Raw genomic sequence first — 25,012 nt, 5'->3', positions numbered from 1 at the left:
TGAGCACCACTGGGTGTGGGCCTAATACAAAAATAAACCAAAAAAATGTTTATTTTGGGGGGTGGAGTGATAGTATAGTGGGTAATGCGTTTGCCTTGCACGCAACCGACCCAAGTTCGATTCCCAGCATCCCATATGGTCCCTTGAGCACCACAAGGAGTAACCCCTGAGCATCGCTGGGTGTGACCCAAAAAGCAAAAAAGAAAAGAAAGCTGGAGCGATAGCACAGTGGTAGGGCATTTGCCTTGCACACAGCCAGCCCAGCCAAGCCGGGTTCGATTCCTCTGTCCCTCTCAGAGAGCCTGGCAAGCTACCGAGACGTAACAACAAGTCTCAAAATGGAGACGTTGCCAAATACAGTAACAACAAGTACCAAAATGGAGACATTACTGAGCCCGCTCCAGCAAATCGATGAACAACGGGAGGACAGTGAGAGTGACAGTGACTTTTTTATGGAATCACCATGAATTACAAAATCACAAAGATATTTATGGTTGAGTTTCAAGCATACAGTGTTCCAAAACCAATCCCTTGTTCCACTGTCCCCAGTGTCCCTCCTGCCTGCCAGCCTGCCTCTATGACAGACTCATTTCCCCTCCACGATTGTCACTTCTGAGCCACGTTTTGACTACTGAAGAAGGTAAGCACAGGCCTCAATTTCCCACTTTTTCTTGTTGCAGGAAGAGAAGTTAACCTTCCGGAGACCGCAGGGACACGCTCCACGCCAGGTGAGTTCCCGCCTGTTCTCTCCGAGGCTTGGAGAGGCAGGGCTACGGCGCTTTCTCCTAGTTTCCTCCTGCCCTGGGTTCCTGCAGCTGCCATTACCTAAAACTTGAAAGTCGGCAGACAGAGCAGTCCCCGAAGGCTTTTTTCTTTCTGGCTTCTCCTGGTCGGAATTGGATTCTGTAATTTCCTTTTCACGTTTGTTGTTTGGGAACCAGTTTGCAGGCATGCGAGATGGAGCCTGACCCGAGCAAGCCAACGGAAAGATGTTTTCAGAGTAGCTGTCCCCCGAGGCGGGCTGAGGTTTCTCCAGTAAAGGCCGGCCCTCCAAAACTGAGATTTTTCCAAGAACCAGTAGCTTCAGTTTCTCCTGGGAACCTGAGGGGGGAAGCTCAGGTACTTGGGCCGCTCCCCAGGCTACTCAGTCAGAAATCTGGAGGGATGCCCAGGCCTGCAGGACATCCTGGTGGACGGCAGTGGGAGCCAGGGCTAGAATCCAGACCTGCCCCCCCTTACCTTCCTGCCGCCTCCCCCAAACTCTCCCCCCCCGCCCACACACACACACACACACACACACACACACACACACACACACCAGCGTGGTGCATGACCTGAGCTCACTTCCACACATACGCCCACGTGGTCCCTGAATGCTCACTTCCACGCACACTCCCGCATGGCCCCTGATCTGAGCTCACTTCTGTGCACACTCCTGCGTGGCTCCTGATCTGAACTCATTTCCACACACACTCCCACGTGACCCCTGATCTGAGCTCATTTCCATGTACACTCCCACGTGACCCCTGATCTGAACTCACTTCCACGTACACTCCCGTGTGGCCCCTGGCCCTCTGTCAGTCATGCTCCCTGGGAACACCCCCTCCCCCCCCCTCGCTCCTCCCTCCCTCATGATGCTGATCAGAGATGCGAGTTTCATTCTTGCTCCCCTCCGTGGATTCCATACAGCTAAACTCTCTCCTCTGTGTGGGACTGACCTTCCTTGAGACTCATGTCATTGTCTTGTCTGTCCTCTCCCGAGGGGCCCTCACATCTGGCTCTGCTGATCGTGGCTGGTCCGTGTCTTCCTGGAGTGACGCTCCGCACTCCAGAGTTATTCTTTCTTCCCCTGCATTTCAGCCTCTCCTCGACCACATTCCGGTCCAGGCCATTAACAATGAACTTGTCCAAACTCCGTTTCTAGCTTTCCAAATGTTTCATATGCAAGGAATCCAGGGAACAGACTTTTGATTATATTTTTTCTGTTTCTTTTTTGCACCCAGTGATGTACAGGGGTTACTCCTGGCTCTGCACTCAGGAATTACTCCTGGCAGTGCTCAGGAGACCACATGGGATGCTGGGAATCAAACTGGGTTGGCTTTGTGCAAGGCAAACGCCCTACCTGCTGTGCTATCACTCCAGCCCACTTGACTTTCCTTTTAACCTCATTAGACCTCCAGCCCCCAAGACTAGCTCTCCCCATTCTCCAGACCCTGCCTTCCCCACAGAGCACAATTGGCCGATAGCCCGGGCCCCTTTGCAGTCTCCAGCCCCACGTACTTCTGCTTTAAGGCACCTTATTGAACAGATGGCCTGTCCCTTCACAGTGCTGTGACATGCTCCTGAACGAATTTGCTCTCCCCAGCAGATCCCAGCCTTCTGGCTGCAGGTGTCACTTCTGCCCTGTTCTCAGGGCCCTGCTAAGTCACAGCATTGCCCACAAAAATAAAAGTCTCAAACTGGCAAGAAGGTGGCATCCAAAAGCTCACAGAATAAGCGGTGCTAGTGTCTGCTCAGAGAAAACGTGTGCCAGATCAGAGAATTATGGGTGTTCCCTCTCCACGGCCAAATCCCAAAAGGACACAGGTCTTTAAGACTTAAGTTCCATGAGTAGATGGATTCAGAGGAGCAGAGTGCATGGGCAGAGAGGGGAGAGGGCACGTGTGGGCATAGAGCTTAACTCTGGGCATCCAGGGAGCCCGGGGCCATTGAATACGTTTGTCCTAATGTCTGGATTTGGGAAAAGCATTGGGCATCTCTGATGGGCTTCAGGAGATGGGAGAGCCCACGATTCTCTCCAGTGCCCGAGAGCCCCCATGGCCAAGGTGTCAGACACTCCCACGCGGCACAGATGCGAGAGGATGCTACAGTCATCCTGTGCAGGAAGGCGGTGCTCGTCAAGGCGATGGCTGGGTGGGGAAAAAAAAGACAATGGTGATGAGGCATGGCTCCTCCTCCTCCCTGGGCCTGAGACTTCTGCCAGCACCCCATCTGCTCTCCAGCACCCACAAGGCTTTTCTATTCCCCCCTTGGCTGCTTGGGTGCTCCCCGCCTTAGGGAATGTTTGATATGACAAGTCAGTCAATGCCGATTTCCTGGGCAGAGGGTTGGGGACACCCAGCGCTGTGCTCGGAGGTCATTGCCGGCAGTGCTTGGGGACCGTGCAGTGCCAAGAGATCCAACTCAGGCCTCCTGCCAGCACTGCAGGTGTTGCAGCTCATGTGCTGTTCCTCCAGCCCGGCGGGCAGCAGATCCAAGTCATTTCAGGCAGTGCTCATTTGTCACTGGTAGCTTGTAGCACTGTCCTCCCGTTGTTTGTTGATTTGCTCAAGCGGGCCCAGTAACATCTCCATTGTGAGAGTTATCACTGTGTTTAGCATATCAAATACATCACGAGGCTTTGCCGTGTGGGCGAGATACTCTCACTAGCTTGCCGGGCTGTCCGGGCTGTCCGAGAGGGGCAGAGAACTCAAACCACAGTCGGCTGGGCTGGCTGCATGCAAGGCAAATGCCCTATCACTGTGCTACTGGGCCGTTAGTCACAGTATTTTATAGTCACCACAAATACTCTGCATACGGAAACTCAGGTCTGCTCCCTGATCAGGGCTCTGGGGGACACTAATGGAGGAGCTCAGAGGACCCCAGGGAGCCAGGGGTAGAATTCAGGCCTCCTATTTGACAAGGATGTGCTCTAGACCATCTCTTTGAAAGAAAGACTTGGGGTTCTTATTTTTTTAACACAGCCGGGGTGGCCCCCAGGCTCATACTCACTAGGTATTTGCTCTATGACTGAGCCACATTCCTGGCCCCAGCCTCCGTTTATTGCCAACACACTTCGCCAAGTCCATCCCAGGCTAAGGCTACGTGATGCTCGTAAAAATCCTGGGGAGGAAAAACTTCCTGTTTTCCCCAGGCAAACTGGGCAGAACTGAAGGTGGCTTGTCTGGGTCAGCTCCTGCAGCATCTCCTTCCACCTTGGGTCCAGAGCCCGCTCCTCCCCTCTGGGATCAGACTTTCCTCCATGCCCTGCTCTGTCTTTCCCGTTTATCCCTCTTCCCCACCCCTATTCCATCGTTATGCAATAGAACTGCCTCACACTTGCTTGTGGTCCTTGCACACGTGCTCACCTGGGTTGGCACACTTGGCTGCAGTGCTCACAAGTTGCTGTGCTCGCCCAGGTTTGCACGCCATGGCTGCAGAGTTGTTTGCACACATTTGGTTGCAGTACCCCAGAGAAGGTGCATTTGCCTGTGTGCCACCAATCCCAAATGGCTTAGCCCATCCATGTGGGCAGTGCTGCGTGCTGAGCTCAGGGTACCCCGACTTGCAGCTGGCACCTTCGCACAGAAACTTCCAGGGCCTCCTGGACTGAATTCTTCAGGCCTTCCTCCCTTTCTGCCCCACCCCCTTTAGGATTCCTTCAGGGTCTTTGACTAAGTCCTTCTGGGAATGGGACACACAAGTGACCACAGTCTCATAGTGGCAGCAGGAGTGTGGGGTGTTGTTTGGCAGATCCCTGCACGGAGCAGTGCTTGGGGTTTCTCTGCACCTAGGGTCAGCCGCGTCTCCCCACCTAGCAAGCTGAGCTGAGATCTGGGAGCTGGTCCTGTGACCAGAGTACTGCAGAGTTCCCCGGAGGAAGCCCACAGCATCCTCCTGAAGAAGACCCAGGACACGTTTATGTTCAGTGAAAACAAATCATTCTCATTTCAGGGTGCTCAAGTCTTCTCAGGGCCAGACAGAAAGCATGGGGGCAGAGACGGTGGGTGAGTTGCACTTCCCCCTAAGTAGCTGACCCCAATTCGATCCCCAGCACATCCCATGAGCACTGCCAAGAATGGTCCATGAGCACAAAGCTAGGAGTAGCCCTTGAGTAGCTGCTGGGGGTAGCCCCCAAACCCCACAACAAAATATAGCAAAATCAAAACCAGAGTGATAGAACAGCAGTTAGGGCATTTGCCTTGTGCACAGGAAACCCAGGTTCCATCCCTGGCATCCCATATGGTCCCCCACCACAGCCAGGAGTAACTCTTGAGCGCAGAGCCAGGAGTAACTCCCGAGTATTGCCAGGTGTGACCCAAAAAGTGCATATATATATATACATATAAATATATATATGTATCACTGTCATTCCATTGTTCATCAATTTACAATTTACTCAAGTGGGTGCCAGTAACATCTCTATTCGTCCCAGCCCTGAGATTTCAGCAGCCTCTTCTTACTCATCTTTTCCCAATGATTGGAGGCTCTTTCAGGGTCAGGGGAATGAGACCTGTTTTCATTACTGGTTTTGGCATATTGAATACACCCCGGGAAGCTTGCCAGGCTCTGTCCATGTGGGCAGGATACTCTCGGTACCTTGCCGCTCTCCAAGAGGCATATATTTATATATTTCTCTCTGTGATTTGTCAACTACTGTCTGAACCCCGCAAATATGGTGTGGCAATTATGGAAAAGGGGTAGAAAGTGTTTTATAATGTCCAGAAAGCGGCCTGGAGTGTGGCAGTGGTTGGGTAGTAGTCAGCTGCTGGGGTTGCGTCCCTTGGGGCCAGGAGGGGCGCCCCGAATGAAAACAGCCTGGCGCTGTTTTTCTGAGAAGATATATACATATTTTTTATATATATATATAAAATATTTTTTTTTCTCAGAGTTTGCCCACCTGCGAGTCTCCAACAGTGCGCTTGCTTTGGTTTCCTGTGACATGGTCTATGGGTCCATCAGTGACCAGGAGCCCCTCCAAGTCCCGGCACTGCGGCCAAATGACAGGGCTCAGCTGGGGGACGGCTCTTTCTGAGTCACTGGCGGGCCTCCTCCTGCCTGCCAGGGACGCCCGGGCCAGAGGGATGTCAGGGTGTCGGTCCTGCCCCATCTCCTCGCGGCGCTGGCAAGCCCCGAGCAGCAGCAGCAGCAGTACGTGCAGAGCTCTCTCTCCCCCGCACCCCTGCAAGCCCAGCACCACCTCGCGCCCCGCCAGAGTGAGGTCCTGTCGGATGGCGGTGCCGTGGCCGCCGGGACTTAGAGGCGGCACCCCCTGGGATATTGACTCGTCACCCACTCCGATGGCGCGGACGAAGCGCCCACAGTTTTCGCACCCCAAGCCTCGGGCTTCTGAACTTTCCCCTAGCAAGTCCCCTCCCTTGAAATTAAACTGCTGCTCTGTTCGCCATCTGCTGGTGAACGGATGAAACCACACCTGTGAATTCCCACAGCCCCAAATCAAGGAAAATGAATTGGGTATGGTTTATTCTTTTATTTTATTTCCATTTGCAACAGGGAATTTTTTGCGTGAAAAACTAAACCAGGGGCCGGAGCGATATCACAGCGGGTAGGGCGTTTGCCTTGCACGTGGCTGACCCGGGTTTGATCCCCGGCATCCCATATGGTCCCCCAAGCACCGTCAGGAGTAATCCTGAGTGCAAAGCCAGGAGTAACCTCTGAGCATTGCTGGGTGTGACACAAAAAGAGAAAAAAAAACTAAACCACACACTTTTTTAGTTTTGTGTGTGTGTTCTGTACAACACCTGGTGTTGCTCAGGACTTACTCCTGGGTCTGAGATCACTCCTGACAGGGTTCAGGTGCTGGGGATTAAACTCAGGAGTCTGTGTGCAAGGTAAGAGCCCTGACCCCTGTACTATCTCTCCAGCCCCTTTTTTTCCTTTTTCAAAATTTTTATTTGAGGCACCATGATTTACTATACTACCAATGAACAGAGCCTGAAGCATACAAACTGCTTCTTATCATACAGCACACTGCACTCGGAGTACACCAACCTCTACCAAAGCAGATTATGTTAAAATAAGCAGAAATAGTATATGAGATGTAAGGATTATACAGTCTACAAGCAGGAAGTGCTAATAATAGCATGAACTATAGCAACAGCCTGTAATGACAAGTGCTTATTACTACTTTTTTTTTCATTTTTATGGCCATTTTATCTTTTCTATAAAATATAGCTCCTTTGGGGCCTGACATTGACCTGGTTGTAAGGTGGTGAGTTTGATCCCGGTGCTGAGTGTAGCTCTGACAGCTCTTCAGTGTCCCGAGCACTGGGAGCACTCGGCCCCAGTTTGCCAGCCCTGGGAACATGCGTGGCACCACCACACCAAAGCCAAGTGATGCCCGGCAAGCCCCACAGTCAAGCTGTGTGAGACCATCACAACAAAATGACAGGAGGAGAAGGCGGGGAGGAAGACAGAAATTCTTCCCCCAAAGAATTTAAAAACTGGGCTGGAGCAATAGCACAGCAGGTAGGGCATTTGCCATGCACGTGGCCGACCCAGGTTCAATTCCCAGCATCCTATATGATCCCCCGAGCACTGCCAGAAGTAATTCCTGAGTGCATGAGCCAGGAGTAACCCCTGTGCATCACCAGGTGTGACCCAAAAAGCAAAAACAAACAAACCAACCAAAAAAAAAGAACAAATGTAAAGACCATGTCAATGTTTCATTTCTTTTTTGTGGGGAGGGGGAAGTAAGGGGGTGCTCCAGCCCTTTGAGTCATCTCCCCAGCTCTCTTCCTGTTCTTCTTGAAACTCCAGGCACATTGGGAGCTGTTTGTGAGGTTGTACAGGCAGCTGTTGGTCTCCTGTACAGAGCCCCTGCTCCTTGCTTCAACACTGCTGAGTATTTTCGTTGATTCTTCTTGAGCCCAGGCACTGGGTTAGAGGGAACTCACTCGGTATTTGTCTCCTGCACCCATTGGCAGGCCTACTGAATTCCCACACTGTTTTCTAAACATAGACAAGGTGGTTTTGCACAATAGGACTGAAATGAGAAAGCGTTTCCTTTTATTAGCTTTTCCTTACAATTTAGCTTAGCTCAGGTCCCAGCAGCTGCTCAAAACGTGCTCCTTGAATAGAAGAATCCCTAAATCAGGGAATGCCTGGCCCTGGCACTGCTGTTACCCATCACCTCCGCCCACGGTAGAAAAGCAGGAACCCACCCCCTCCCTTCCCTCTCGGTTTCCACCCTTGACTTTTCATTTTGGATCACCGTGTAGTGTGTGGTGCAATTGTGAGAAGAGCTGGGCTCTCTCTCAGAGTCACTTATCATATCTCAGCCTCACCCTTGTCCATTTCTGGGTGGTCACCTGGGAGGAGATGGTATTTATAAGGGACAACTGGTCGACCTGCTAAGTTCCTTCTCATGGTGGGGCCATCAGAGGTAAAGAACCAACCAAGCTCTTGTTTTCCAGGTACTGATACTTGAGGCAGTAGGTAGAGGCCAAGACAGCATGCTCACTGATCCAGAAAATCTGGGAGAGTTTAATGCACCCTTGTCCTGGCCCTTTCTCTGTGTTTCCTATTCCAGAACAGCCAAATACCAATCCTTTCCTGTATGAGATTCTGATCTAGAAGAGGCCGCCCAGGACAGACATTATTTCTCTCTTTTTCTTGAAACTTTCTCTTTCAACATTCAATCATACTTCACAGAGAAGTTGCAAGAAAGATATAGAGAATCTTTCTCTCCCCACTCTCCCCAAATTGTCTATGTTCAGTATGCTTGCTTTATTCTTCTGTGTCTTGACAATCACAGTTTTTTATTTCGGTATCAGTTTAATGCATTACAAATACCAGATCCTTTATTCCTAAATATTTCCCATGTATTTGCAAGCAAGGGCATACTAGGACAAGGAGGGAAAGCAGGACATGGAGACGGATGGAACAGGGCACCATTCCACACGCCTTACTCAGATTTCTGTTCTGTCAGTATCGGCTGTTTTAGCCCAAAGATCAGGCAGTGCATTTGGTCATGGGCCTCTTTCGTCTCCTTCAAACTGGAATCCTTCTCCAGTACACCTCTGTTGGGGTTGTCAGCGCCATGTGATACTGAGGCTGGAACCAGAGTCAACCTGTCTCTGGTCAGAGGTCCACGTGGTGCTGAGGATGGAGCCATGCCAGCCAAGAGCAAGGCAAGAGTTTTAATCCCTGACTGTCTCTCCAGCCCCATTGTAACATCAAGGCTTTTGGTTTCTGTTTTCTGGGGAGAGGTCTCACCCAGTCATGCTCAGGTCTCACTCCTGACTTTGTGCTCAGGTATGACTCCTGGCAGTGCTCCAGGGACCCTTTGGGAATGGAACCAGGATGAACTGTGTGCAGGGCAAACCCTGTACCCCTGAACGAACTCTCTGGCTGCGTCGTAACATTTGGGTTTTCTGAGAGTCTCCCTGGGTTTGGGTGTGACTGAGCCACTGCCTTTCTGACGCTCCGTGACGGGAAGGCCAGGGCTGCAGTGCTGGGCTCTCCCAGCACCTCACAGGCCCCCACAGAGCCCACCGGAGCTGAGTTTCCTTTGATTCTTGGACTTAGGTGCAGGATTTCTCCACAGTGAAGACTTGGGCCTGCCCTCTACTCTTGTGCTTCTTGTCACTGCCTCAGACAGTGTTGCAGAAACTTTGCAGCCCCCTGGCGTGCAGCAGCCCATGCTCACCTGGACTCTGAAGGTGTTTTATTTATTTATTTATTTATTTGGGACTCCTGAGCAGTGCTCACAGGTCCCAGGGGTCCCTCCAGAGATACTCAGTCAGCCTGACTCGATAGTTCAAGGTGAGGGTCCATGGATCTGCTCAGACTCTCGGTGCTTCACAGGGCCACATCCTGCAATGCCCAGGGGACTGTGCAGTGCCCTGGCCCTAACCACTGTATTCTCCTGCCCCCTGTCTGCGTCACATTTAATTCAGTTCCGCACGTGGTATTTGCAGCCATGGTGCTATTTTGCAGCTATGAGAGCAAGATGGTGTCCACAGAGTTGTCCCTTGTACCAGGACACGAACATTTCACACTCAACAACAGTGCTCACTAAGGGGACGGTCAAGAAATGGCCCCGAGATGGCTCCAAGCCTTTGCCTCTGTTGCCAGGAGATGCTTAAAGTGGTTCTCCAGCCCCCACCTTGCGCCCACGAGCCTCGCCTCAGTATTCACTCATGGCTGTCACTGGAATCCATTGTGAAGGCGCGTGTGAAATGATGGGGAGGGAGCGTGTTTTTTTTTTTTTATTAAACCCCCATTGTCCCCCGTCTGTTTACTGGCTCGCCCTCTGCTGTCAGGCGCAGCTAGCTTTTCAGTTCATTTATCTCCAAGTGGGCCTCATCCTTCTCGCTGGATCTCAAGCATTGATACTGGTATCTAACTTGAGGGCCCAGTGCTTCCAGCTCTGGCCAGTAGGATCCCTGCCAGCGGGTGCCGAGGCATTGTGGGCAGCATGGTAACCCCTCCTCACCCTCCCCCAGTGGCCGGAGCCTTTCTCTGTTACCCCTTGTCCTTCTGAAGAATTGTCTTTCTCTGTCACTTTCATTGCCTGCTTACAAAATCCCAGCTCACCCTGCGCCCCCACGAGACCACCATCTCCCTGATTTCCCCAGCCTCCCCCCAACCCTCCTGGCGAAGCAGGGTTTTCCAGCACGGAGACGTGACTGGTAACTGACAGGACAATTGTGTGTCCCTCTTCAAACATGGGACTATTTAATGTCAGCACAAATCCCAGGGCAGAGTCAACCCCCGCGCCGGGGCCGCCGAGCAGACAGGCAGGAGGCCGCGGCGCAAGGACGCCCCATCCTAATGGTGTTTGCTTTTCCCCTGTGTAAACCAGATGATGGTTGCGAAGGACTTGCCCTTTGCTTCACTTTTTCCGTCCAAAGCGAAAGCGAATTTCGATTAATAAAGGGCATCTGACAACTGAGCTCTGACCCTGTGTGCTAGCTGTTGTCAGAGGAGCAAAAGAGAAAGCAGCCCAAAGGCCTGATTGGGACTCTGTTCAGGAAAATCTGTGTCCCCATACCAACCCCACCTACCATTTCCAGCTGAGTAGAGACTTTTTTTGCACTAGGAAATGGGAGACCCCTTACTAAGAGCACTCAGTAGATGGGGATGTCAGCTTGGTCAAGAGAAATGGGGGGTTGGGGGCTGGAGCTATAGTACAGCGAGTAGGGCATTTGCCTTGCACGCGGCCAACCCGGGTTTGATTCCCAGCATCCCATATGGTCCCCCGAGCACCGCCAGGAGTAATTCCTGAGTGCATGAGCTAGGAGTAACCCCTGTGCATTGCTGGATGTGACCCAAAAAGAAAAAAAAGAAAGAGAGAAATAGGTGGGATTTTTTCTTGGCGTGAGAAGAACCATTGCTGGGCTGGCAGTTGGGGGTGGGTGTGAGCACGCTAGGCCACTTGCTTTTAGACTGTGGCTGCACAGCCTTGGACCTTAGCACCTGTTTCCCTGAGAAAAGGAATGTCTCGAGGACTGGAAAGCGAGCGGCTGTGGGAGCGAGGGCAGGGTCGGAGTAGGGAGGGCCAAGGGCATGGTGCTCTCGGAGGAACCAGTGTGGGAGGAAATGTGGGTACTCAGCCGTGAAGGGAGAGGGGACAGGTTGAAAGGGGGACCATCATGACCAATGGCTTCGGACAGGCACAGACCCCTGAGCTGACAGCGGTGCTTCCCAGCCGGGCTCTGTCTAGAGTCTCACAGCCGCAGCCACAGCAGGTGGGCAGACACCAGCCCCCACCTGGGCAGGGCTCCCCAGGGCACTGCCAGCCAGTGGCTCCATCTTACATACACCCTTGCCTTCAGGAGGAAAGCAGCCAGGGACCTCGCCGACACCTGCCCTTGTGATTGGGGACGCCCTCTGAAGTCTGCAGTGATCACTTTGCCACGGTGCTATTAGGGCCCAGCTTTCAAAACACTTTTTTTTTAAGCAAATAGGTTTTATTTGGAGGATTTTTAAGGTATGGAGGGGAAGAGAGAGAGAGAGAGAGAGAGAGAGAGAGAGAGAGAGAGAGAGAGAGAGAGAGAAATGCACTCAAGAGAGAACACATGCTTCTCCAAGGGTGGAAAGAACCCCTACACACATCCTAGCATTAGACATGAAAGTACACATCTCAAGAGGGGAGATGTGGGTGACACGTGTGGTTGGGCACCACATGTGCTCGGCCATGTGGGCACAAGCAGCACATGAGCTCGGGCACCATGTGCACTCAAAACACTTTTGACATTTCCTTTTGATTTGTGTTTCAATGTCTTTTATCCTCCCACTTCTCTCTTTCCTACCCTCTCTCTTCCTCCTTCTCTCCTTAATGGCCTCCCTCCCTCCATCCCTTCCTCTTTCTCCTTTCTCTCTCTCTCTTTTTTTTTTCTTTTTTTGGATCACACCCAGTGATGCTCAGAGATTACTCCTGGCTCTGCACTCAGTAATTACCTTTAGTGGTGATGGGGGACCATATGAGATGCTGGGGATCAAACCCAGGTTTGCACGTGCAAGGCAAATGCCCTACCCGCTGTACTATTGTTTTGGACCTTTTTTTTTTCTTTTTTAAGATTCCAAAGGTGAATCCTGTAAGGGCGGAGAGAGGCGGGATCCTCAGTCAGGTTGGGAAGGGAGAGGTGGGGAGTTGTCTGGAGGAGTTGGTGAAGGGCAGAGGTGCAGGAGGGGTGGGGGCCAGTGCATATGGTACCTTCTGTTTCTGATGGATGGGGGGAGATCATTTGGGGAGGGGACAGAATGTGCCTAAGCACAGAGCGAAGGCTGGAAACAAAAGCCTCTGGTTTTACGAGAGTGCTTTGGGATGCGTCTTCCGGCTAAACCTGCTGAAGGGTCTCTCGAGAACACTGGCTGCTTTGGAGTTTTACCTTCAACAGGTCCGATGGTGAATAGGAACGCAGTCCAAGGGTTCGCTTGCTGTTGTTAATGCTCTTGTGTGTGTGCCTGCCAACAACTCGAGGACGTCTTCCTGGATGCAGGGCGTCCATCTTTCCATTTTCTGATGCTGCGTCCCTCCCCCTTCTTTGTGAATGTGATAACCAGGGGCTGGACACACCTGGCTGTGGTTTCCATATGCGTGCTCTCCAGGGACCACACTTCTTAGGTGTCTTCACACGTTCCAGCTACAGTGATCCTTGTACACATTCCTTGCGTGGCTCACACACACTTGGAGAATCACACTTTGCTGTAGGGCCAGGGGAGGGGAGTTCCCCTCATGGCAGCACCACCTGGACTGCAATTGGCACGTATGAGCCAGCACTGGGAATCAAGCCTGGAGCCTCATGTTTACCAATCATGCCAATGAGTTATCCCCACTCTTTGCTCACCCCCCCCCCCCTTTTTCTTGGTGACATGCTGAATCTAGACAGGGTTAAGGAAACATAGTGGTAGAGCACAAGTAGAATTGTTTTATTTCGGAAATAGGAGAGAGGAGAAAGAGAAGAGGGACCCCCCCCCCTCCCATAAGAGAAAAGAAAAAGCCCACATCCCGGGTTGCATGCTGGACCCCAGAACGGGAATATATGTCTCTGCCTTTTGCTGAGTTGGCTCACTGATGGATTTTCCCAAACTTCCCAGGCTTGGGGCTTTTATTGTGTAGGTAAAATTCCCTTGCTAGGTGTGGCGAAGGGCAAAGGACTTTGGCTTTTGGGTGGTCTTCGTTCATGTTCTTTGAATGGCCTTTTGTTCCTGCAGAAGCTTCGTCCCTCCTGAGGGGATCGGCCTTCTTTCAGCTGGTGTGAGGGTCGTTCAGAGTCTTAGGAGACCCCGATTCCCATGAGACCAGTCTTCATTCAAGTTCTGTGGGTGTCAAAGGCTACCACGAAGAAACTTCATTTCTTTAAATCCTATCTCGGTTGTATGACTGCCCCAAACTTGTTGCCAGGGGTCGGTTCCTTACCTCACTGCTTGCCTGCCTCATCTGGTATTGAGAAGAAAAAACGAAACCAGCATCATCCCCAATAGTGCCATATTTTATCATTATTTTATCATTGTTTTATTATTTTATTATTATTTTATCATTATTCCTGTTTACAGAAGAAATCGCCCCAACCGCAAATCACACAGTCAGTGAGATGTAGATTCTGAACGTGGTAATTCAGGCAAGCCTCCATATCTCAGAGCCCTGATCAGTTCTATAAAAATAAAATAAGCTGGCTCTATAAAGAGGCACTCACAGGTCCCAGAGATTAGAATATGATTGCCTTGGGGAAGCCATGTTTCCGCTATCCTGAGGAGGTTAGCTCACGTTTTATTTCTCAGTGGAGACCTCGCTCCACCTTCTTCCTTTCCCTTGCTTCCTCTTTCCTCTATCTTCCTCCCCCTTCTCTCTCTCTCTCTCTCTCTCTCTCTCTCTCTCTCTCTCTCTCTCTCTCTCTCTCTCTGTCTCTCCATCTCTTCCTCACTTTCTCTTTCTATCCCCCCCCCCCTCTCTTTCCCTCTCTTTCCCTTCCCCCTGGAAATTTTCTGTGGAGATATGACTCCCTGGGCGAGCCCTCACATTGCATCTGTGAAGCCCTGAGTTCCGTCCCCTGGACCGCAGTGAAAAATACATAAACACACAGGAAGTAGATTTTAGATGTGGAAAAGTATTTGAAGGCTCTTGTACATCACCCTTGGATTTTTCAGAGGAAAGATCAGAGCCAATGCAGTCAGGTTTAGAAGTCTGAAAAGAGAAGATTTGATTCCAATGACAATTAGCAAGGAAAAAAATGCAACCTGGGAAAGGATGGTCAGTGGGTAGGTGGGAAATGAGAGGGCACAGACCCCCCAATCCCCCTCTGCCTGGCCACCCTTGGCCTCTGGGAAGCCTGAAAAGGTGCGTCCTTGAATTTCAGAAGGGTGGAGTCCAGGCTTAGTGGCCAGAGGAGGTTTAGGGTAGAAAGCAGGCGGTTTTAGTTCTGCTCTATTTATTTTTCCCCCTATTTATTTATTTATTTATTTATTTTACCTCTATGGCAGACAATTTCTCCAATACACTCTCTACTTTTGGGCATTATAGTTGCTTGAATTTTTCCACCATCATTCAAGCCTGCCTATCAGGGGCACACGCTGGATCATTTAATTTCTATTGCTCACTTTGAACATGAGAGGGCACGCAGCCTCTTTTGTGGCTGTGCGCTTCTGGAATTCTAGATTGTACATGGTTGGGGTCCAGAGACATCTCTGTAGGGCACTAATCCATTTTAGGATTCAATGGGGAATCCCTGGACCAGGGCCTTGGTTGAGGAAGCTCATGGTCATGGGGGCTTCATCTAGAGCGGTGGGGAGAGTGCACCCGCTCCATCTGAAGTGCCCCAGTGAAATTGGCTTGGTACGGGGCCCGGAGAGATCTCCAGTGATGTGGTGTCTTCCGGGACTCGCTACTGTGTCTCTGGACCACAGGTGTTGGTGCACTAAGATGGTTCTGCTCAATCTTGTGCGACTCTGGCTATAACCAACTTGGGTCTGGACCAAGGAACGCAATTTTTTCACCATCCCCTTTCCCATTGCCTTTTAATTCTGGAGGTGATGACGACTTCTCTAGGTTCACTGAGATGGACAGTGCCTGGTGGCAGTCCTCACCTGCGGATGGCCCCAGGGAATAGAATCCAGCAGCTGCCTGCAAAATAAGGGGCTTTCCTCCAGCAGGGGAGGGAGGATGGGTGTGGCAGCTGCGTGTCTTGTTTGAGAACTGGGAATGGGTGGTTCCACAGATAGATAGGATGGTACTGCCACACCTACACTTGCCCTGTTCCTCAACACCACCAGGTGTCCAGGAAAGAACCAGAAAGAGTCCCAACATGGCACTCACTCCTCTCTCCTTCTCTTCCAGATGCTAACACAAAATAATCCAGATGGGGTGCAGGTGCTGTAAGATGATACAAAGGTAAGTCAAGCTGCCAACGAATTGGGAGTGGGGTGGGGTGGCAGATTCGAAGTCCCTGTGTCCATCCACACGGTCCTCTAGGACCTGAGGAGCATGTCCAAGAAACTCCGAGCCTGGAGCGACTTTCCTGTATCTTTATTTTTTTAAAAATTTTTATTAGTGAAACACCATGAGGTACAGTTGTAGACTTACAAATTTTTGTGCTTGGGTTTCTTTTATACAATTATCAAGTACCCATCCCTTCACCAGTACCCATTTTCCACCACCACGGGTCTCAGTATCCCTCCCACCCCCCATACCCCCATCCCACCCTGCCTCTGTGGCAGGGCATTCCCCTCTGTTCTCTCTCTCCTTTTGGGTGCTGTGGTTTGCAAAAGAGGCACTGAGTGGCAATCATGTTTGGTCTATGGTCCACTTTCAGCATGCTTCTCCCATCCTGGGAGGATCCTCCCAACACCCTTTATTTGGTGCTCCCTTCTCTATCTGAGCTGCCTTTTCCCCTAGCATATGTGGCTGGCTTCCAAGCCATGGAGCAAAATTCCTGGTACTAATCTGGGCCACTCTTGGGTGTTAGTCTCCTATTTCGTTACTTTATGTTCCCCAGATGAATGCAATCTTTCTATGTCTGTCCCTCTCTTTCTGACTCATTTCGCTTAGCATGATACTTTCCAGGTAGTACCACTTGTATGTAAATTTCATGACTTCATCTTTTCTAACAGCTACATAGTACTCCATTTTGTAGATGTACCAAAGTTTCTTTAACCAGTCATCTGTTCTTTGAAGGCCACACCTGGCTACTTCTTTCTCTCTTGCTTTTCTTTCTTCTGTTTTGCCCTCTCTCCAGAGCCTGTGGGAGAATGCTGTCTTTTGCTCAGAGTTTTTGATTGGGGTCAGATGTTAAGCTCCTTTCTTCAGAGAGCTTCAACGCGAAAGGGGGGTGGGGGGGGTGGGAAGGGGGCTCCGCTTCTGCCTTCAATGACGTCGCAGAGACTAAATTGCCCCTGTCACATCTGTGTCTTTTAATTTTTTTCAACGTTCTATTTGATGACAATGTTAAGACACAGGAACTGGAATTCAACATAAAATAACCAGGGAGGTGGTGGGGAGAGGTAGCCTAGTAATATTGCCCCCTTCCCAAATGCAGCTCAGCAGGGCTGGACACAGGCACTGATGTGGGAGCTGAGGTTTGATCCCCGGGAGAGTCTGATCCCCTGAGCATCCCCTGGGAGGGGCCCTGGGCCGGGCGCAACCCCCAAAGGCAGCAATGAAATTCAACTCTATTACTCTAGTTCCTGCTACAGAAAAGGAGTTTGATTCAGCCGTAATCATACCTCCACATTGATGAGAAGCATCTGTCATGCTATTCCAGACTTCATAGCACTTTAATGACCAGAGCAGTCCATGGAGGGCGTGTACCATCCGTAGTTAATCACTTATTTCTGTGCTTATTAAGCATTTCTTTTCCTTTTTTTTCTTCGTGCCTTTAAATTTCATTATCCACTTCCCCCACCCTACACGGTGCCAGGGATCAAACCCAGGGCCTCTGGCAATCAAGGCAAGAGCTCTACTACTGTACCACATCCCTAGTCTCTCAGTGAACCACTTTTTAAGAAAAACTATGCTGGGGCTGGAGTGATAGTACAGAGGGGAGGGCATTTGCCTTGCACGCAGGCAACCTGGGTTTGATTCCCAGCATCCCATATGGTCTCCCGAGCACTGCCAGGAGTAATTCCTGAGTGCAGAGCCAGGAGGAACCCCCGAGCATTGCTGGGTGTGACCCAAAAAAGCAAAGAAAAACAAACAAACAAAAAAAACTATGCTTTCTTCTCTGCCCCCTTTTGCGTCTCTGTTGAAGCTCCCCGTGGCAGAAGGAATGCCTCATACCAACCATCTCTGTTTCACAAAGACACACAGAAATGCATGTCACCTTATGTTCCCCAGATAAATGCAATCTTTCTATGTCTATGCCTCTCTTTCTGACTCATTTCACTTAACATACTTTCCATGTAGTGCCACTTGTATGTAAATTTCATGACTTCATCTTTTCTAACAGCTACAAAGGGGACTAACACCCAAGAATGGCCGAGATTAGTACCAGGAATTTTGCTCCATGGCTTGGAGGCCAGCCACACATGCTAGGGGAAAAGGCAGCTCAAATAGAGAAGGGAGCACCAAATAAAGGGTGTTGGGAGGCTCCTCCCAGGATGGGAGAAGCATGCTGAAAGTAGACTATAGACCAAACATGATTGCTACTCAATGCCTCTTTTGCAAACCACAACACCCAAAAGGAGAGAGAGAACAAAAGGGAATGCCCTGCCACAGAGGCAGGGTGGGATGGGGGGGAAAGGGGGGGTGGGAGGGATACTGGGACCCGTGGTGGTGGAAAATGGGCACTGGTGGAGGGATGGGTACTTAATCATTGTATAATTGAAACCCAAGCACAAAAATTTATAAGTCTACAACTATACCTCTTGGTTTGTCACTAATAAAAATTTTTAAAAAAGAAAAAGAAATGTATGTCACAGGGAGAGTAGACGGGAGCCGAGCCGCAGCGAGCCCTGATGATACGGATGGGGGATCTGAATCTTCCGTCTTCCCCCCCGCAGCTATCTCTTTGATCCGGTCCAAGTGCCCTCCCCTGGCTACATTAACGAGGTCAACAGCTGCAAGTTAGAAGAAGACGAGAATGTCAAGTTCAAAGGCAGGACGAGCAGCCAAGCCTTGGTGCCGAAAACCGAGCATCCGAGTGAGGGCTTGAAGCGCACGGCCAGCAGAGCGGCCGCTGCGCCCACTCGAGGGGACCCGGGCGAGGGACACGGCGCAGACAAGACCTGGGGCTCCTCCAACGGCGTGGGCCCCGCCCCAGCGCTGCAGCCTGCGGCGGACGTAGGGGGCCCCCAGGATGATCGGGGCTCCTGGGCCAGTGTGGAGAACGGGGTGCACCCGTCTCAACCCTTCCTCGAAGGACAGGATGTCGGGGGGCAGGACGCGGGACCCGCGGCCTGGGAGGGGAGCCCCGACACCCTGAACGGAGACTGCCCCGCGCTGCCCGCCCCGGATTACCCCGCGCCCGGAGAAAAGGACCATCTCTGCCCGGCCGAGGACGGGCACCCGCAGCCCGCGTCCATGGAGCCCGGGGGACCACCGGCCGAGACCCCGCAGGCACGCCGGGACTCCTGCGAGGCTTTGAGCACGGATGGCCTGAGCCTCTGCTGGAAGGACGGGGACCCCGCCCCTCCCGCGGCGCCCCTGGTGGACTTGGGGGACACGTGGGCACAGGCGAGCGGGGACCCGAGCGCGCCCGAGGCCGATGAGGACGCGGCCGTGGCCGAAGCGCTGGCGGCCCTGGAAGCGGCCACGGCTGGGGAGGAGGTAGATGAGGCCGAGTAGGGGCAGAGGGTGCGCGCGCAGAGACTCTGGGGGTCCCCGCTGCCCACCCTGGGGAGGATGCGTGGGGTTCCCGCTGCCAGCCCTGGTGGTGTAGGGGGTCGCGTGTGCGCGCAGAGACTCTGGAGATCCCTGCTGCCGCCCCGGGGTGCGGGACGCGTGTGCGCGCCCTGGACATAGAACTCAGAGGGCTAATCTTGCAGGCTGGGTGACCTCTTCCTTGGGTGCCTGGACCAGGTTGCATCCGAGAGCATCCTGAACAGGTTGGAGGGAAGAGCTGTGGTTCACAACTCTGGAACTTCTCGCAGCCTGCGTGCCAGCCCCCACCTCCCACAAGAAATCCGAGATGGTCCGTTCTAGAACATGCTGGTACAACCCAGGGCTGGGTCCCCAAGAGCTCAGACTCTTCCCTTCGACTGTCCATCCTATCTCTTGCATCTGAGACCAAATACTGTATCCAGGGCAGAAGGTGACACCTTCCACTTGAAGTGCCTAATTCACCCCTCATCCCCCGACCCCCACCAAAGCATGGCTTCACCTTCAGGGACAAACCACCCAGGAAACTAATAAGACCCGACCACTTGTCTGGCCTCAAGTGAAGCTGGGCAGCTCTCTCCTGTGTGGTCAGTCACTGAGCTGTGATATTAAGACACCTTGACCTTAACTTTTCTTTTTTCTTTTTTTTTTTTTTACATTCTTACTTTTTAATCTCCTTTTGGGGTTCGAGAGGTTGGTTCAAATCTTCAAATAGATCGCATCATGTTTGGGATTTCAAGCCACTGAGATTCAGAATGTCTACACAAGCTGTCCATGGGTGTTTATTAAATGTTGGATTTTGATTCACCCTTCACAGCTGTATCTGTCTTCACTGGGGGAAGGGGGGTGGGGAGTCTCCTCTCCCCAGGCTGGCGGGTCATGGTCAGCCCCAGCAGAGGAGGGCAGTGCATGACCTCTGGACTCTCTCCAGGAGGAGGAGGCCCAGCAGACCAGCTGAGGGAGGGTGGGACCCTCTGGGAAAGCAGCTGTGGTGCTTGATGCGAGCTCAAAATCTGACCAGCCCAGGTCTTGGTTTCCAGCGATGTGACCTTGATTGAGCGAGTCGCTCATTTCCTTTCTCTTTGTTTGTCTCTTCAGAGAGAGAGTCGTGATAGTGCAGGCATGGCAGGTCACAGAGGGCCTGTGCAAATCCGTGTTCCAGGGCACAGGGGAGAGAGCTTCTGCAACACACCTTAGTGTTTTTATACCCTCCAATTGGAAACTGTAGCACAGTGAAGCCATCAAACGCATGGTGAGATTATTTCATATGAAACATGGTTTCTATTCTTTCTTTTAAGGACCTGCACACCCTATAGTGCTCAGAGGCTACTCCTGCTCTGAACTCAGGTGTGACCACTGAATTTGGAGGACAGTGAGGGGTGGGGATAGAAGCAGGGTCAGCTACAATACAAGGCACCATACTATCTCCCTGGCCCTAACACATGATTTTTGCCCCCCCCCCCCACCCGTACATCTGTAAGATGTACTCTTTCTTGGGCCAGAGAGATAGTAAAATGGGTAAAAATGCTTACCTTGTACATGGCTGACCTGGGTTCAAACCCAGACCCCACATATGGTTCCCCAAGCATTATCAGCAGTGATCCCTGAGCACAGAACCAGGAGTAAACCCAGACCACTGCCAGGTGTAGTCCAAATACCAAAAAAGAATGGAGGGGCCAGAGTGATAGTATAGCAGATGGGGCTCTTGCCTTGCACGTGGTCAACCTGGGTTTGATCCCCATCATCCCATATAGTGCCCAGAGCATCACTGATGTGGCTCAAAAACTTTTTAAAAGATAAATGGAAGAAGTGGCACTCTTCTTTACAGCGCAGAGGCCAGGCAGCGTCATATCCTCGGGCCCTTGCATTGCATCACTGGCCCAGTTGCCCGAGAATGGCCAGTAGGACCTCTGGATGTACTGAGCACCACTTGGGAGCACCACCACCACTGGAAAAAGAAATTACACCAAGAGACCAGGAATGTGGCTTACATGGCAGAGCACCTCCTTTGCAGGCTTGAGCCCCTGGATCACATCTCAGACACTGGTTGGACATAGCGTGGTGGCCTCCAAGTACCAACCACCATGAGCACACCTGGGCATGGTGCCCAAACAAGAGAAAAATGAAAGGGCCAGGGAGATAGTACATGAGGCTGGGACCTGCTTTAATTGTGGGCTCCGAGTTCATTGCCCAGGTAGCACCTGGAACGCCTAAACTATCAGGCCTGCAATTCAGGTCAAAGGCGCGAGGGAGGGCCTGGGCCCAGTCCCTGAACTGTCTCGCCAGCCCCAGATGCGAACTGAAGACCGCTTATGACTAATGGAAGCATTTCATGGTAACTGCATCTTGCTAAGATGTTCCCGCACTCTAGATCACTTCTAACTATCTCAGACGATTTGCAAGCAAAAAAATCCCTTTCCTTTCATTAACAACCTCCAGGCAAGAACGCAGCCCTAGGGGACTTCACATTTTGTTTGTTTTCCTTCTCATGACTAGCATCTAGATTCACATCATTTAGATTCACATCATTTTTAGCATTTTACCACAGCTTCTTTCTCAAAGTGCTGTCGCTCCTAGGACAGGATTTGGTAGGATTTTCTCCATCCGTCCAACGACGTTCAAACTAGCAAACTGTGGGCATAAAGCGCCCAGGTAAGGATCTGGAAGTTTCTGATGAGAAAGACACCAAACTGGAATCTTTGTTTTCTTATCAAATTTTATCCTATCATTGTTGTTATTTTGGTTTGTGGGTGCCACACAGAAAGATGCGGTGTGGGGAAGGGTACGCAAGTAGATTTTTGCTTATTGATTCATTCATCAGCGCTTTCTGCGGGGGAGGGGGAAAGGGGACTGGAAAGGTTAATTTCGGGCCCCATGACTGAGAAGCCGCGTTCTCTGCAGTTTGCCTCTTGGGCCAGCAGAGGGGGCTGCTGTCCCGCTCCGCCCAAGGGCCTATCTGGGCAACAGCTAAACCCGGTGGACAGCGACCCCTGCTGGGAAAACACAGTGCTGGCGCCAAGGAAAGCTCTGTGACCTGGTGTTTGGAGTTTTGCAGAAGTCCAGGGGGCTGGAGCGTTAGCACAGCGGGGGTAGGGCGTTTGCCTTGCACGCGGCCGACCCAGGTTTGATTCCCCCGTCCCTCTCGGAGAGGGGAGCCCGGCAAGCTACCGAGAGTATCCCGCCCACAGGCCAGAGCCTGGCAAGCTCCCCCGTGACGTATTCGATATGCCAAAAAAAGTTAACAACAATGGAGACATTACTGGTGCCCGTTCGAGCAAATCGATGAACAGGAGGGCAGTGCTACAGTGCCACAGAGGTTCAGACTGGTGATTGGGGAGGGATGGTGCTGGGGAGGATCAGTGACGTCAGGAACTAGCAGGTTCCACAGGTGCTAAGCATAACCCTCTCTGACCATGGCCAGACCCTTAATGATGGCCTTGAATCCATGGGGCCTCAGTCTGCGCTTCCCAGTTCGCGGAGGCCTGGAGATGAAGGTGGGTTGGTTGCAGGAGGAAGGGCAGGCTCATGCCCCCTCATGTCCCGGCAGCTGGAGTCCACTGCAGTATCTCCACTAAGCACGTTCCATGCGCTGCTCACAGCCGCTCACCCTGTAAGGGGTAAGGGGGCTCAGCCTTACCCCTTCCGCAGGGAGCCTGAGCCAGCCACTTACCCTTGGGCAGCACCTGCCCGGGTCTACCAGAAGGTGAGGGATTAGGGATATTGCCACCTCCTTGGTCTCTTGGTTTTCATGAGCTGAAAATGATTACCTCAAGATCTTCCCTTCATTAGCATCACCCATCCTGTTTCTAAGGCCACAACAAATCAGGATTCTGGGAGAGGGCAACAGGCTGAAGCTTTGCATGCCGGAGCCCTGGATTTAACCCTGTTACCACATGGTCCCCCAAGCCCTGCCAGATGTCCACCCCAACAACAACAACAACAACAACAACACACACACACATACACCAAACAGAACCCCACAAAAATCCAAAGTCTAGTGAAGCACCACAAAGCAAAGCTGGCTTTATATGCACTGTAAACACTGCAACCAGGACGGTAAGGAAACCCGAATGCCAACAGTGCCGAACGGAGGCAAGGAGACTCCCTGGAGGAGCTGCTGCTTTGGCAAACAGGCTTCCCTGAAGCCTAAAGGCATGATGGCAAACTGGCTTCTCGTAGGGGTGCAGCGTCAGTAAAAGTCAGGGTTTCCCACCCCAGATGAAACCTGTCAGAAGTTAGGCAGGGAATTTGGAAGAAGCCGAGGGAGCAGGGCTGCAGGCAGGGCTTTTGGATACAAACATAAAGAAATGCGTGTCCAAATATATGGAGGCACGAGGGGCTGGGACACCCCAGGTCACTCCTCGAAGCCTTTATTTGTATTTTTATTTTGGTTTTGGGGGCCACACTTGGGCAAGTGTGTTCGGGGGCTACGCCTGGCTCTGTGCTCAGGAGTGCCCCTTGGTGGTGCCCAGGTGCAAGGCCCTTGTCTTTCCTCCTGGCGTCTCTCCCCATGTGCCCAAACCCAGCTCTCCCATATAAAGCCCCAGGGAAATACAAGATGCGGGGTGAGCAGTTTAGGGGTCCACAAGAGGGAAAAACAAAAGTGGGAGAGGAAAGATGGGAGGAAGGAGAGAGGAAGGGAGAGGCAGGGGGAGGTCAGAAGGGCTATGGCTATGGATGAGCCCCCAGCAGAACCTGCACACCTCCCCCAAAGCAGCTGCTGACCAATGAGGTGAGTGCCACGGGATCTGCTCGCAGTGGGGGGCAGGGAGGGGCATGGGTGGGAAGTAGTGGGGGCATTCGGGCATTTGGATGGGGTCCCCTAAAATGTGAGGTTGAGTTCAGGCTTGGGGTGAGCCCGATAGCAAACGTTCAAGCGAAGACAACATCTTAACGTCTTGCTGGAGGGAGGGTAAGGTAGAAAGACACAGGGACGCAAGTGTCTTTACAAGAGGAATGGGCAGGAGGGCATGCAGGGGGCAGGGGCAAACAGGCAGGGTGCAGACAGGCTCAGGCGCGCGCATGTTTGTGTGTGTGTGTGTGTGTGTGTGTGTGTGTGTGTGTGTGTGTGTCTGGTGGACAGGGGGTTGTTGGGGGAGGGAACCCAGGTTCCCCAGCCCCACCCCAGAGCTCAGGGAGGGCCACAGAGCTTTTGGAAGCGCACCAGCTCAGCGGTCACTCACTCCTTCTCAGGCTCCTGCCTTCTGAACAGCACGAGACTCAAATTTCTGCGTGTGGAGGGACCCCCTAAGAAATGAAACTAATAGACGAGGAGGATTGGAGCAGAACTGGGTATTTATCTAACGTCAGTTTCTCTCTGGAGGGGCCGGAGAGACAGTAGGTGTTTGCCTTGCACATAGCTGATGAGGATTCCATCCCCACAACCCATAGGGTCCCTCGAGCCCACCAGACGTGATTCCTGAGCACCACCAGGTGTGGCCCCAAACCAAACAAAGAAAAAAAGAAAATACCTTTCTCATTTGAAATACTTCTATTAATGATTTTTATTTTTTTTTTAAGCAGCAGCTTTGCCAGAGGGAGACTTGAGGGCCACCACTGGGAGCTGGACATCACTAGCCTTACCCGTGAGCCCCACATTAACCCTCCTCCAACACTCTCTGCCACCCTCACCAGAAGACCACGGGAAGGAGTAGATCATCTGCATGGGCCCCCATCGGGGGAGACAGCCAGGAACTCCCGGGGCTGAGCCCTTTCTGGGAAGTGGGGGATTTGGAGCTGATGGCACACAGGAATCACCTGACGAAGCTACAAGTCTTGTAGCGGGTGGGGAGCGTGGACCTCAAGGAAGATTCTGATGTTTCTGGCATTCCTGTAGCCTGACCAGCAGCAGTCCATTGTTAGGAGTATTAGAGATCAATGATTCTATTGGGGGGGGCTGGGGGGAGGTCGCACCTAGCTCTGGCCTTAGGGTTGCTCCCCACAGTGCTCAGTGTTCTTGGGGCCAAACCTGGG

The 25,012-nt window shown here is 52.0% G+C and overlaps 1 protein-coding gene across 1 annotated transcript in view; it reads left to right on the top strand.

Moving 5' to 3' along the window:
- The window catches only part of CUNH4orf19 (chromosome unknown C4orf19 homolog), a 91,526-nt gene extending 71,684 nt beyond the window's left edge, over positions 1-19,842 (top strand). The window contains exons 2-4 of the mRNA XM_056125595.1: positions 681-728; positions 15,563-15,616; positions 18,223-19,842. Coding sequence (XP_055981570.1) covers positions 15,585-15,616; positions 18,223-19,006 — 816 coding nt within the window. The 5' untranslated portion in view covers positions 681-728; positions 15,563-15,584 and the 3' untranslated portion in view covers positions 19,007-19,842. The remainder of the gene's footprint in view (positions 1-680; positions 729-15,562; positions 15,617-18,222) is intronic.
- Positions 19,843-25,012: the final 5,170 nt, after the last annotated feature.

Source organism: Sorex fumeus, unplaced genomic scaffold (assembly GCF_029834395.1).
Source record: "Sorex fumeus unplaced genomic scaffold, SorFum_2.1 ptg000055l, whole genome shotgun sequence".
Classification (NCBI taxonomy): Eukaryota; Metazoa; Chordata; class Mammalia; order Eulipotyphla; family Soricidae; genus Sorex; species Sorex fumeus.
Note: the sequence above shows the minus strand (reverse complement) of the source record. Positions and strands in the feature narration are given on the sequence as shown.